Source organism: Cervus canadensis, chromosome 8, assembly GCF_019320065.1.
Source record: "Cervus canadensis isolate Bull #8, Minnesota chromosome 8, ASM1932006v1, whole genome shotgun sequence".
Classification (NCBI taxonomy): domain Eukaryota; kingdom Metazoa; phylum Chordata; class Mammalia; order Artiodactyla; family Cervidae; genus Cervus; species Cervus canadensis.
This window is the reverse complement of record NC_057393.1, coordinates 57,663,998-57,679,625: the sequence shown is the minus strand read 5'-3', so window position 1 is coordinate 57,679,625 and position 15,628 is coordinate 57,663,998. Positions and strand designations below refer to the sequence as shown.

At 37.1% G+C, this 15,628-nt stretch overlaps 1 protein-coding gene across 1 annotated transcript in view; it reads right to left on the bottom strand.

The window, feature by feature from the left end:
• The window catches only part of PTPN20 (protein tyrosine phosphatase non-receptor type 20), a 30,456-nt gene extending 15,124 nt beyond the window's left edge, over nucleotides 1–15,332 (bottom strand). The window contains exons 1-5 of the mRNA XM_043477293.1: nucleotides 15,327–15,332; nucleotides 15,109–15,209; nucleotides 11,741–11,853; nucleotides 7,783–7,931; nucleotides 5,051–5,141 (exon numbers count right to left, since the gene is read on the bottom strand). Of these exons, the coding sequence (XP_043333228.1) occupies nucleotides 5,051–5,141; nucleotides 7,783–7,931; nucleotides 11,741–11,853; nucleotides 15,109–15,209; nucleotides 15,327–15,332 (460 nt within the window). The remainder of the gene's footprint in view (nucleotides 1–5,050; nucleotides 5,142–7,782; nucleotides 7,932–11,740; nucleotides 11,854–15,108; nucleotides 15,210–15,326) is intronic.
• Between the last annotated feature and the right edge of the window lie 296 nt (nucleotides 15,333–15,628).

The following is a 15,628-nucleotide window of genomic DNA, read 5'->3' as shown; positions in this document are numbered from 1 at the left end:
CTATTACAAAAACAGAAACATGTAGCAGATAAAGGAAAAGCAGGATATGCAATACATGCAGATTTCATGAAATCATTTCACTCTTTGACCAATAGAAAAGATAGCATAGGAGTTTCTAGAAATATACAATTAGGGTAAGGTTTTTTAAAAAAAAATCTGTTTCTACTAAAAAGAGAAGAATGCCATCAGTATCCAGACACCTTGAGAGATTTCTGTTACATATGTCACGAGTAGGAATAGGCCAAGAGAGGTATCTCCTAGCATATAACTAAACACACCAAAGGAGGAGCCCTCTGACGGAGCAAGTGGATGAATGGCATTCTCCTACAAATCCAGAGAACCTCAAAGCTCAGAGCAGCAGCAGCCAGAAAGGAATTAATGTTTTTGAAAAAAAAAAAGATTGGGATAGTTGAGTAGATACAAATTCTATGATTATTAGAATTCTATCAACTCCCTGCACACAAAGTAGCCTATCTTTTATGTCCATTCTCAGATTTCACCTGGTGAAGTAGCATGCTCATCAAAGCAAAAGTATTGTGGCAAAAGGATGCTACAAAGGGGATTTGCTCAAAATATGGATTATTATTAACAAATATGAGAGGGGAAAAGCCAATAACATGGCTCACTAATAAACCCCACTGGCCCAGGAACCCTCTCTTCACTTTACGTAGACACCTGGAGCTCTGGTTCCACCACTGCTCCCACAGAGAGAATAAAAAGAGGGTCTTTCCCTGCCATGCCGTGGTCTCACCAGCAGCTCCTCCCTAGTACTCAAGTCAGGAGGCCCACTCATCTACCAAAAACACTATGACCAAGATCTCTCAACAGGGCTTACACCAGTTCTGACAGAACCTTTCTCAAATTAAAAAATAGCAAACATAAATCTCTCCTTGTAAATATGAATAGACAAAACAATCACTAGATATATAAAGATACCTAGTACTCCACAAAAGGATACCATTCTGAGAAATCACAGCAAATGTCTTCCTTTCTATAAGATAAGAATACTTTAAGAATTCTTATTTGTATTTTAAATGAAATCTGAGCAAACATTATTTTATTATTTAAAAGGATGATATACATATATATGCATGTTTATTGACATAAATTTGTTACATTTTTAAATTACAAAGGAGGTAAAAGGGCATTAAACTGAGATCTTTCATCATATATACGTATATATACATATATGTCATATATAAGAGCTTCTCTGGTAGCTCGGAAGTAAAGAATCTGCCTGCCAATGCAGGAGATGTGGGCTCGATTCCTGGGTGGGGAAGATTCCCTGCAGAAGGAAATGACAACCCACTCCAGTATTCTTGCCTGAAAAATCCCATGGACACAGAAGACTGGCAGGCTACTGGCAGTTCATGGGGTCACAGAGTCTGACATGACTGAGCACAACACAGCACAGCGTTTATCAAAATGCTAGTAGGGACTGTTTTATTATCTAAATTTTTACAGTAAATATGTACCACTTTATAGTAGAAAGTAACTTTTTATTTTCAAAGGGGGAATTTAATAAGTAAAAATTAAACAATCTAAAGCAATAAAAGCTTGCTTTCAAATAAAAACCACAATTTATCAATTAAAAATCCCTAAAGTGAGAAGCAAACAGAAAAACAAATTAGTAATTTAGAATACAGCTTAAGGAATTTTCCCAGAATCAAAAAAAATAGATGAAAAAAAGGACAATAATTATTAAAATACTGAAGGATGCAGAACACACAAAGGGAATACATAAAAGGAAAGGATTTCAGAAACAAACTATACAACACAGGCATACCTCGGAGACCACACAGGTTTGGTTCCGGACCACCACAATAAAGGGACTATCGCAATAAACAAGCCACATCAATTTTTTTGTTCCCCAGAGCATATAAAAGTTATGTTTACACTATACTGTAGTCTGGTAAATGTGCAATAATATAATGTTTATATAAAACGAAGTACTTAATTATGAAATACCCTACTGCTAAAAAAATGCTAACCATCATCTGAGGCTGCAGCAAGTTGTAATCTTTTTGCAATAGTAACGTTACAGATCACTGACAGTAGATCACTGTAACAGATACAATAATAATGAAAAAGTTTGATATACTGCAGAAATTTCCAAAACATGACACAGAGACAGGAAGTAAGGAAATGCTGTTGGAAAAATGGTGTTCAACACAGAGTTGTCACAAACTTTCAATTTATAAAAAAACATAGTATCTGCAAAGCACAATAAAGTGTAGCACTATAAAACCAGGTATGCTTGTATTTAGCAGGGAAGAAATAGCTCTGGTGGCCATAGGAGAAATGTGGTGGTGGTGGTTTAGTCTCAGTTCCCCTCAAAAAGAGAATTCAGTGCAAACACGCAAGCCATGCATCACCTCATCTGAACTTCAAAACAGTCCTTTGAAGAGTCATATTATTATTCATGCCTTTCAGATAAGGAATCTTTATTCAAAGTACCTAAGTCATTTGTTCCATATTATGCAGCAATTCTTCTAGACTCCATAATCTACAAATAATTCCATGATTTGCTGCCCTTCAAGGAAGACTCAAGTTTTCAGGTGGAAAGTCCTTACCAAATACCAGATGCCATTAATGAAGAGAGCCACCAGAAGTGAGACCAGCAGAGCATAAGGTTACAGTGACAGGAAGCAAAAATTGTGTTAGTAGATCACTAGCAGTAACAGTGAGGCTTCCCTGGTGGCTCAGACGGTAAAGAATCTGCCTGCAATGCAGGAGACGGGGTTTCGATCCTTGAGGTGAGAAGATGCCCTGGAGAAGGGAATGGCTACCCACGCTACAGTCCATGGAATCACAGAGAGTCAGACACAACTAAGCGACTTTCAGCTTTCACTTCAAAGGTGACAGTGCCTGGGGCCACTGTCATTTCCATCCCTTGACTCCTGATTCCTGGCTGTGGCAGAAATAGCATCATGTATTGGGCCCTAATTTGGAGCAAATATAACCTCTTGGCGAACACTGCTCCAACACTGTGAGGTACTGCCACCTAGCTGGCACCGTTACTGTGTCTACAAAAGGTCATTCCGCTGCTCTATCAAGCCAGCTGCCGCAGAATGATGAGGAGTGTGTCAAGACCAGTGAATTACATAATCATGGGCCCACTGCCACAAATAATTTGCCTCTAAGTGAGTTCCTTGATCAGAAGCAAGGCTGTGTGGACTACCATGATGGTGGTAAGGCATTCTTCAGGTCCATTTGGTAGATTAGGTAGAAGTTTGGATACAGGAAAGGCAAATCCATATCGTGTCTGTTTTAGTAAGCAAAAAAGCATTGTTCCTTCCATGACAGAAGCAATTCAATGTAATCAACCTGTCATCAGGTAGCTAGGGGGCTGATCACACTTGGAAACGGTGTCATATTAGGGCCTCAGTGTCGGTCTCTGCTACTGGCAGATTGGGCACTCAGAAACGGCCATAGCAAGGTCAGCCTGGTGAGGAGAAGTCCATGTTGATGACTCCATGTATAGCCTCTATTCCTGCCAGCAAGTCTACTTTATTCATTAATCCATTGGGTAAGGACAGGAGTATTTGAGAAAGAGGCTGACTAGTATCCACAGAATAGGTCATCCTATTCACTTGATTGTTAAAACCTCTTCTTAAATCACCCTTCAATGAACATTCACAAAAGACACAAATATATTCATGGTTTTGCCCTTTCAGAGAGATCTATACACACTTATCTCTCCCAGATTTCCTTGTGATCAACTTCCCAGTTATGTTTCTTCTAAGTCTCTGACCATCCAGCCAAACAGCTGACCACAGCCCATGAATTAATAAAGATTTGTACCTCTGGCCATTTCTGCTTCCAAGCAAAATGAACAACCAAGTACACTGCTGAAAGTTCTACCAACTGAGAGGATTTCCCTTCACCACTGTCTTTCAGGCATGTCCCAAAAAAGGCACTGTAGTGCAGCTGCTATCTACTTTTAGGAGGTGCCTGCATATCATGCAGAACCATCTGTTACCTGGGCCCAGTCTTCCTGTCCTTGGTCAAATGATCATAGGGAACTTGTCATGAAGCCACAGGTGCAGGCTGGGAAAGAGAAGGTAATACAGCAGAAGAGGGGGATTATGGCCACTTCATGGAACTTGTTAGTACCTTCAGAGTTTTTAGGGAAATTATTTCAGTAGCTACTATGAGTAGATGGGAGCAGAGGCAGTGAAGAAGACAGAAACTAGCTGAGAGAGAAAGCAGACTCAATCTAAGTTAGCAGCAGTGGGAATCAAGAGATGCGGGAGGACTCTTGAGGTATTAAGAAGGTAGAATTGAAAGGACTTTGTGACCACTTTGGATACTGCAGGTGACTCGGGTTCTCTGGCTTGAACAAATGAGTGGTTAAACTAAATAAGATACAGAATAAAGAAGGTCGTTTTGTAGGAAGAAAAATGGTAATTTAATTTGGAAAATTTTTTTGACTTTGAAAGGAATGTGAGGCATAAAAATGAGATTTCCATCCTAAGAGTAAAATTGTGTTGCTTTGTTTCTGCTCTTTGGAAGGTCTGAGACAGATGAATCTGTAACTGGGTGGGGAAGAAACTAGCCCTAGAAAGCAATGAGTATGTCTTTGGCAACAATCAAAGGGAAGCCTCCTGTTGGAGGGTAGATTGGCAGCTTTATTGTTCAGGACAAAGGATATAAATAGTACCATTGTATTTGTGTGTCTAAACAAAATGATCAGGGAAGGTGGTAAGGGCTTAGGGTAGCAAAAGTGAAAGATGTCTCAGAGTATTAAACTTTCTATTTTAGATGCAACAATGCATAAGATGTTTCAGAAGTAGTAATGCATAAGAACAGGGTTGAAGGACTTGTGAAAAGAATCCTGTGACAGTGAGTAGATTTACCTGGGATAGAAGACTTGACCTTCTTCATGATCTAGGATAATCAAGAATATGCCCAGGTCACCCAGTGCTAGCTTCCAGAGTTCTTCATCATGGTCACAGGTCAAAATGGCTAATACTGAAAGCCATACAACCCACTTCTTACCTTTTATCAAGTGTAAATAGGAAAATAATTAAAACCATTGTTAGCTTACATGGAAGAATATCTTGATATCTATTTTTGTCTCTGTTGTGTAGTTCATTCCCAGAGTGGAAAACAGCAGGCAGCTTCTTAACTTCCAAAGCCTTTAAAAGGTAAGAAATATAAGTAATACATTTACTATGACAGAAAAAAAAAGGAGGAAAGAAAAAATATCTGTCTTTGTGTAGTGTTCATGATTCTCAAGTCCCTTTATGACATGTCCTGATATTAAATGTGTTCCATGGTAAGTAAAGAAGTCAGAGCTCCACTGGAAAAGTCCTATATAAAATATCTCAGATTTGAGATGTGAATCAACAAGTTGCTTGATAAGGAGATGCTCAACTCTCTGGAGATACTTTTTCCCTTGAACGCCAAGATTTTTCCTTTTTCATTAAAAAAAAAGCCAATACAGAATATTAACTTCTTAGGACCTACCCCTTAATCTATCATTTTATAAATGAAAATAATAAAATAACAGAAACAAAAATATAAACTCTCACAATTTACTCCTTGCCCCATGAAGAAATTATAGTTAGAACACTAAAGAATTCTTCTTTTCAAAAGCTTGATTACCAACTGTGAATTCGACATTAAATGAACATTTAGTATGTACTCATCACTGTTCCACATTCTGCAATACAAAGATGAATCTGAAAATGGCTTTATACTTAAGAAGTTAACAACAGCTAGAGAGGTGGCCATGTGACCAATGTAGAGACACACTAGTATAAATGACAGCACTAGACTGTACGTGAAGGTATGGAAAGGAAAGCTCCTGGAAAGAAAGCAGCACTTGAACTGAGCCTTCCTGAGGCTCAGAAGTTAGTAGCTTGGAAATCTGTGTGTGTGAAAGGAAAGAAGAGGTGAATGGGCGTTACACCAGGTAGGAGAATAGTAATAAAGGCATGGATGTATACAGGTCCTCTTTAGAAAACAATTAACAGTATGGTAACAACAGCACAGAACACATGAACACAGAACACAAAGGAGAACTAAAACTAACTAGGGAGGCCTTGTTTCATACACAAAGGGAGCTGATAGGTACCCAGCCCTACCCTATTTGAACAACTGCGGATAAAGCCTGAGAGTCCATACCTTTTAAAAACTCTTCAGTAACTCTTGGGTAGCCAACTCGGCACTACCGTAAGTGAATGTTGGCCAGTACTGCAATGGAGAATGAGAATCCAGGTTTTAAGCCGTAAGATAATATCAGGGTCACACATAGATCTTGGTGAAAACCCAAATATTTACCACAAATTCCTGGGTGATTTCATATTCTGATACTTTTTTTGTAAGTATTTTAAAATAATCCCTGATGGTTGATTGCTACTGAGTATTGAATATTAATGGTCAAACCAGAGCTAACAGCTAGCTTCTTTTCAGAAACAATCTCCACATCTATTTTTACATTTTAATCTTTCTGCAAACCAATTCTAAAAGTAGCCTAGAAAAAAGCAACTGTAAAAAGAAGCAGAACAATTCTATAAAAGAAGAGTGATGAGGGAAGACAAGTCTTAATCTATGGTAAAATATAATACAAAGTTATGTTAATTTTAAAAGTTTGGTACATGAATAAACAAATCAATTTTAAAAACCACAAAAATAAAATATACATGGTGCTTCAGTATATGAAAAAGTAGCATTTCACATCACTGAAGTTGGGACAAGAGGATCATTGAACAACTGATTAGCTATAGAGTGTTGGATCCCTACCAAATATCTTATAACAAATTACATGTTGGCTGAATGAAAGATTTATGCATTGAAAAAAATCATAAAATATTAGAAAAAAAAGCAAGAAATAATTGCTATGTTCCTAGAGTGAAAGGAGAATCCCTAAAGGATGCAGAAAACCCTGAAGGCCCCAAAAGAAAGAATGACATATTCAACCATTAAAAATTAGCTATTTCCTCACAGTAAATGTATATGCACACACATGTAACACAAAAAACAAAGTGGAAAATTTTACTATACAAAACACATACAAAAAGGATAATTTCTTCATTATATAAAGAGTTAAAAACTGATAAGAAAAGGAATAAATAGAAAATTAGGCAAACAACTGGAATTAGTTCACCGAAAATAAATATGAAAGGCTTAAAAGCATATGGAAAGCTATCTGTTCTCAAATTAAGAAATGCCAATTAGAACATCAACAAGAAATCATCTGTCACTTGAAAGATGAGTAAAGACCCAAAAATCAAACATCCCAAAATACTGGTTGTCTTTCCAGGAATTTGTTCTAAAGACTATGCATAGGAACATGAATGAAGAGGGGCAATGTTTTTCATAATAACAACATCTGTAATAATCTAAATGTTCATCATAGAGGACTATTTAAAGGAAAAAAGTCTTCATTCATATAACTACCATGCAATACTTAAAAAGAATGAGATAGGACTATATATGCTCATAATATATTTGGGGATTATTTCTTATTGGAATTATTTATAAAAGGAAAGAAAGAGCAAAATAATAAAGTACATGCCAACAATTTTTCTGAAAGTTTAATGACAGATTTAATAGTGGTAAAGGGAATCAAGAGAGAAAAAGAGACTTTATCTGTTTTATAACCTTTCATGCTATTTCATTCTTTTATTATGTACACCCATTACTTTAGAAACAAATTTAATATTTAAAAATAAAAACAACATATTCAACCTGAAAAAAAAGAACAGATATTCTCTGATTGAGAAGTAGAAAAACAAATCACATATAGACCTTGGTTAAAACCAAAATATTTACCATAAATTCCTGGGTGATTTCATATTCTGATACTTTTTTTGTAAGTATTTTAAAATAATCCCTGATGGCTGATTGCTCCTGCATATTGAATACTAATGGTCGAACCAGAGCTAACTGAGCTAGCTCCTTTTCAGAAACAATTTCCACACCTAAGAAAGAGAAAAATTCACATCTGTAAGTTACTTGTATATGTGTGAAGGGAGATTTTATTTTTATTGTTTTCTCTTAAATAAAGATCCAGCCATTTAAGAATTAATAGAATTTTATTTTTCCAGAGGTGAAAAGTCTATTATTACTTTTAAAGGAAGGGTCCTTATTTTGGAAAAATCATGACTACACACCTTGATTTTACACAAAATCCACTATTCTTAGAAAAAACCATTGCATTATAAATATAACAGATATGATAGACTGAGAAGTGATCTGTTTTATAATGTGACTGAGTGTATATATTGACAATTATGCCAAGGCAAGCAAGGCAGAGATCAAATTACCAACATCTGTTGGATCATAGAAAAAGCAAGGGAATTCCAGAAAACCATCTATTTCTGTTTCATTGTCTATGCTAAATTCTTTGCGTGGATCACAACAAACTGTGGAAGATTCTTAAAGAGATGGGAATATCAGGCCATCTTACCTGCCTCCTGAGAAACCTGTAAGCAAATCAAGAAGCAACAATTAGAGCCAGACATGGAACAACGGACTGGCTGCAAATTGGAAAAGGAGTAGGCCAAGGCTGTATATTGTCACCTTGCTTATGTAACTTATATGCAGAGTACATTAGGCGAAATGTTGGGCTGGATGAAGCACAAGTTGGAATCAAGATTGCTGGGAGAAATATCAATGACCTCAGATATGCAGATGACACCAACCTAATGGCAGAAAGCAAAGAGGAACTAAAGAACCGCTTGATGAAGGTGAAAGAGGAGAGTGAAAAGCTGGCTTAAAACTCAACATTCAAAAATGAAGATCATGGCATCTGGTTCCATCACTTCATGGCAAATAAATGGGAAACAATGGAAACAGTGACTGACTTTATTTTGGAGGGCTCCAAAAGCACTGCAGACGGTGATGGCAGCCATGAAATTAAAAGATGCTTGCTCCTTGAAAGAAAAGCTATGACAAACCTAGACAGCACATTATAAAGTAGAGACATTACTTTGCTGACAAAGAGACATTATTTTTGCTGATATGGTCAAAGTTATGGTTTTTCCAGTAAGTCATGTGTAGATGTGAGAGGTGGACCATAAAGAAGGCTGAGTGCCAAAGAATTGATGCTTTTGAACTGTGGTGTTGGAGAAGACTTGAGAGTCTCTTGGACAACAAGGAGATCAAATCAGTCAATCCTAAAGGAAATCAGTCCTGAATATTCATTGGAAGGACTTATGCTGAAGCTGAAACTCCAATACTTTGGCCACCTGATGCGAAGAGCCGACTTATTGGAAAAGACGCTGATGCTGGGAAAGACTGAGGGCAGGAGGTAAAGCAGGCAACAGAGGATGAGATGGTTGGATGGCATCCCTGACTCGATGGACATGAGTTTTAGCAAACTCTGGGAGATACAGAAGGACAGGGACGCCTGGCATGCTGCAGTCTATGGGCTCACAAAGCATCAGACACAACTGAGGGACTGGACAAAAACAAAACACATACAAGACATGGATGGGAAAAAGAAAGAACTTTTGTCCTCCCTGGGACCAAGTGTTTAGAAGTCCCTGGACCCTGGAATCTGAGATGAGAATATATGCAGACTCTAATACACCTCTAACTCTAATTCTAAAACAGATCAAGCATGCACATGTGCATACACACATACACATCACAAGGATTAAGAGGATCTATATGATATAATTGACAGCACTAAAATAAATGTATAACATATATCTCTATATGTTATATACAATTGTAAGTAATTTGACGGTATCACCGACTCAATGGACATGAGTTTGAGCAAGCTCAGGGAGATGATGGGGGACAGGGAAGTCTGGCACGCTGCAGTCTACGGGGCTGCAAAAAGTTGGACATGACTGAACGACTGAACAACAACAAAAACAATGATGATATATTATACTACAGATATGGATCTATATTATATAGCTATATACTTGTAACCAATCACAACAAAAGAATACATTCTATTTAATAGTACATATGGAAATTTTCTGAAAAACTAATGGTCTTTTAGGTCAGGTCAATAATCTAGATTCTAAATATCTAAAATTTTAAAGATCATGTACACTGGTCAAAATGCCATAAATCTAGAAACTCAATATTAAAATAATTTTTTTAAAATATGAATTTTGAGGGATTTTCCTAGTGGTCTGATGGTTGAGAATCTTCTTTCCAACACAGTGGGTTCAACCTCTGGTTGGGGAACCTGGTTCCCACATGCCTCAAAGTAACTAAACCCACACACCTCAATTACTGAGCCCACGTGCCTCAACTAGAGAGACTGCATGTCACAAACTACAAAGTCCATGCCCTCTGGAGCCCAAGCATACAACTAGAGAGAAGTCTGGTACCACAACAAAGATCCCACATGCTGCAACTAAGACCCAACACAGCCAGAAAAACAGAAATCCTGATACATAAAAGGACTCTCATTTTTTAAAAACAGAAGAATTCTGAGGTAAAATGCATAAGTGAAATCTCTTTCCAAAGCCAAATCATATAACAAAAATCAAGTAAATACCAGCAAAAATACACAAGAAGCAATTAAACAAAAGAATGGGCATAAAAAGAGGTATAAGTTTCTAAGAATCTGCACTGCCCTGAGAAACTCATCTTGTCTTGGAACCCTATTATATCCAAAAACTCTTTCTAGAGGCAAAAATGAGGAACTGTTGGTGGGGAGAGGCAGTCACAGAAATCCTAAAATTTCCCACAAGTATCTCTATGAAGCCCAGAAGTGAACTGAAGTCACTCAGTTGTGTCCGACTCTTTGTGACCCCGTGGACTGTGGCCCACCAGGCTCCTCTGTCCATGGGATTCTCCAGACAAGAATACTGGAGTGGGTTGCCATTTCCTTCTCCAGGGGATCTTCCCGACCAAGGGATCGAATCCAGGTCTCCTGCACTGCAGGCAGACGCTTTACCATCTGAACCACCAGGGAGTAGCCACTAGGAAGCCAAGTTAAAGTTAAAGTTAAGTCGCTCAGTCGTGTCTGACTCTTTGCGACCCCGTGGACTGTAGCCCACCAGGCTCCTCCGTCCATGGGATTCTCCAGGCAAGAATACTAGAGTGGATTGCCATTTCCTTCTCCAGGGGATCTTCCCGACCCAGGTATGGAACCCAGGTCTCCTGCACTGCAGGCAGACGCTTTAACCTCTGAGCCACCAGGGAAGCCCTTCCCTGGTAGCTCAGCTGGTAAAGAATCCGCCTACAGTGCAGGAAGCCAAAGGAGCAGACAAAATTCCCATTTGAATCCATTTTGATCATCATCCATCCCAAACAGAAACACCCATTTGGCTTCTCACTGTGTTCTAGCCTTGCTGGGGAAAAAAAATGCTGAGAGAAGGAAGAGACAGTATTATGGTTTACTTTATTATTCATACCTATATTTTCTTTTTTCACACATACGATAATGTATAATCCAAAAAAAAAGTTATTATTTTACTTACAAAGTAACTACTGTGCAACAAAGTCAAATTAAGAAAATGAAGAGGCAGGTCATATTTAATCCATAAAAGTTGTTAAGAAATACACAGCTCATTTTATTAAATTGACATGTTTGCTATACTAAAATACTTAAAGAAAGAACAGAAATGTACCTTTTATTAATGTGAGGTATGGAACAGTTTCTTCATTTTTAAAGGAAAATCCTAGAAAATCATCTTTTCCCCTTTTGAAAAAGTTTTTCCTAGCTCTTTTCCTGCATCTCTATTAGAAATTTCTCTGAGCATACCTCTGAAATATAGCCTCATCAAGAATCCGCTAATAAAATGGGATGAGGTCATACCCTGAAGTGTAGGAATCTCAGGATGGGAAGGCCCTGCAAGCTCTTCATCCTCACTGCTCAACTTCTGCTTTAGAAAGTAGCTACTGGTTTTCCGCAAGGTGCCGTCTTTCTCACTAGAAAAGAAATTTATATTTGCCCATGGCTTAGAGAATGTATGTGTGTTTAAGAGAGAATCTCTGATAATCTATATTAACTATTCAATTGACATTCACCTCCATTTCAGTTCAACCACCCACTTCTGTTGTCAACCCCAGGAACTGGCCCACTTTCAAAGAGATAATTCCAAAGTCCCAATGTCTGATCACAAACTCCAACTTTAGCTTTCATTTCGCTTGCAAACCAGCTGCCTTAGATCAATCCCCCTATTTATCTTCTTTCATCCTTTATCCAGGCTGTGGTAGAAAAAAAGTACTGGGGTCACTGGGCTTTCTAGTATCAGCAAAGAACCATTTGGAAAACACTGGTACGTTTCTATTCCGTTTCCTCTACCATTCCTAATTTCTGAGCTACCATTCTCATGTACTACCTTTCTCAATCCTCTGCTTTAGTAACAATGCAGCCACTACTATGAAATGTAAGCCAGAAAGTAAACTTTTTCAACTTACTCTCTTTAAAAATGTACACTTAAGTGCATCAGCATTCTTCATTATTCCTTGTTTTCTCCATGTTCAGAATTAATCCTTTCAGGTTTTCAACTCTATGCTGTCTCCTCTGAGACATTTTTCTAAAATTATTTTCTTAAGTTCAGTTCACCTTAATTCAGTGGCTCAGTCATGTCTGACTCTTTGCGACCACATGGACTGCGGCACGCCAGGATTCCCTGTCCATCAACAACTCCCCGAGCTTGCTCCAACTCATGTCCATCGAGTTGGTGATGCTATCCAAACATCTCATCCTCTGTCGTCCCCTTCTCCTCCTCCCTTCAATCTTCCCCAGCATCAGGGTCTTTTCAAATGAGTCAGTTCTTTGCATCAGACGGCCAAAGTATTGGAGGTTCAGCTTCAGCATAAATCCTTCCAATGAATATCAGGAATCATTTCCTTTAGGATTGACTGGTTGGATCTCCTTGCAGTCCAAGGGACTCTCAAGAGTCTTCTCCAACACCACAGTTCAAAAGCATCAATTCTTCCACACTCAGCTTTCTTTATAGTCCAACTCTCACATCCATACATGACTACTGGAAAAACCATAGTTTCGACAAGATGGACCTTTGTTGGCAAAGTAATGTCTCTGCTTTTTAAAATGCTGTCTAGGTTGGTCATAGCTTTTCTTCCAAGGGGCAAGCATCTTTTAATTTCATGGCTGCAGTCATCATCTGCAGTGCTTTTGGAGCCCTCCAAAATAAAGTCTGTCACTGTTTTCATTGTTTCCCCATCTATTTCCCATGAAGTGATGGGACCAGATGCCATGGTCTTAGTTTCTCGAATGTTGCATATTTTCTTATATATAACTAATTTCTCCCTACCTACAAATTCTTCCATATCATAAGAATAGATATGAATCAACTGATTCTTTCTTACCTTAAAAATAGGAAACCCTTTAATCTTTCTATCTCCATCAAAATACTGTTCTATATACTCTAACAGGTTCTCAAATACCAGCCCACATTTCCTTTCTGTTTCTTTTCCAACTTCTCCCTACTCAATTTACTCACTTATGCTATCAGTTTGGCTCTTTTTGCTCTTTCATTTGCAACCCCATTTAGCAAAAGTCTCCTAATTTGATTTCTTGGTCTGCTCTCCAATTCCTGAGAAAATTCTCCCTTAAAAGAAAATTTAAGTGTTATACTTGCCCACCAACTTCAGGATAAACTCAGGCTCCTCACTGAACTCATAAATTCAGGAGGCTAATAGTCTCACCCTTGCCTACTTTTCTGTCCTAATCTCTATTAATTTCCTTTATGTACTTTATGCCTCAGCCTTGACAAAGTAAATGTCTTCCTTTTGTTTCTGAGGGTAACAACAGGTTTCTAACTCTTTGTTCCTCCCCCTTTTCTTGAGTTACTGTAAACATCTACTTGTTCTCCATTTCCTACCAGTTATCTCACCATCAAGCCTCCTTCTTGATAGATGACAGATAGATAGATGACTGACAGACAGATAGGAAGATGCAAAAAGACTCCATCTGTGCTTCGTTTTCATTCTAACAGACTGAATAAATGTGTACTCCTTGGTTTTACATATATTCAGTTCATTCAAACTATGGCCCACATTATATTTTCTATTCTGCCTCTCATCTTCCCAAGCTTCCTGGCATTCCAATTAACGTATACCCTATAACTCTTGACACATAACATTTCTCACCAATAGTAAGATATTTTCACGGCTCCTTATTTTTGCTCAGACTTCTTCCCACAGCTTGAAATTTTCTTCCCTTGCTTTTCACCTGCTGAATCTCTGTTTATTTAAGATCCCAAATCCAACCAAAATATCTTTTCCTCAAAGCAGCTGGTAGAGAACTCTCCCCCTTGCAAAGTTTTCTGTTTTCTGTACCCACAATCCTTGGACTCTGATTCTATAACAATATTTACTACTGTATTTAACTTTGTCTTTTATGTGTCTGGGCTCCAACTATAAACTACAGAACAAGAACTATTAATATTTTGTATTTGTATACAGTGCTTAGTATGTAATTAGTATCTAATAATTAGTATATATTAGTAACATATAATATTATCTCAAAACACTTTCAAATTAATGTTATTTATTATTCATTTAATGCACTTCTGAAAGTTGTTTATACAACTGTATACTGTACACATTATTATGCAGTGCTCTTCCAGTGACTGTAGCTAATATTACTTACAAACCTCCAAGAAAATATAACTCGATAAAATATTTTCTTATTTAATGTCTTTGTACATAACACCTAAATTTGAATATTTTATAGGTATTAAAGTTGCTGTTTCTTTCGTTTCTAATAGAAATTTACTTTTTCTTCAAGTTTTTAAATTTTTTTCATATATAGTATTCACCATTCTAATAGTTCCATTTCTAGTATACATTATTTTCTTTCTGGAAACATGTAATGTCTTATAAAACTTAGTTGTGTACTAAGCTTTACCTTACTTCAAGTACACTGCCCCATCCAAGAACTCCAAACACACTTACAAAGGTTTCGGAACTGGGTAATTGTTGAGATGATAGAGAAACTGAATTCTTTAGGAATACCTTTTTCTTGTGTTAATAGCATATTTATGAGGTCATAAATACAACCTATTTCTAGATAAGTCAGATTGTACTTACTACAAAGTACTATATTTTTAAAATTAATCAAACATTTTAGGGCCATTATTCAGCCTCCACTGAAAGATCTAGCTATGAATATGAATAACCAGAAAACTTACTAAATAATCATATGAATTATACCTTTCAGCCTCATCTTTAAACTGATCTTCAGAATCATCACTATGTTGGAAATCTTGAAGAAAGACTTTTAGCTTCCTTGAGTTAACTTCATTTTGAAAAACCTATAGGCGTATGAAAAAAATTACAGCTATATTTTAGGAATCAACAGTTTAAGAGAAAATGATTTTTATAGCTTCTCAAGAAGAGCAATAAGGTCTTCAATAATAGAATTAAATCACAATCATGGTGTGATTTCTACTCTTAGAAAATCACTTGAAATGTATATCTCCCTTTAAATATTTTCCAATCCATCAAAACAGCATGTAGAGTACCATGCACATATAAATTATTTCTATTGAATCACCCAAGTTTTAATCTTCCAAGTTATTTTCCAGAAGTTCATAAAAATAAAGCTTATTTTTCTTTAAAAAAAAAAAAAAAGATTATTATTGCAGCCCAGAGGAGATTCTTATAATGAGTGCTTATCTCATTTAGCTTATTGTTAATATAAGGTTACTAACACTATTTATCTTTATTTCAG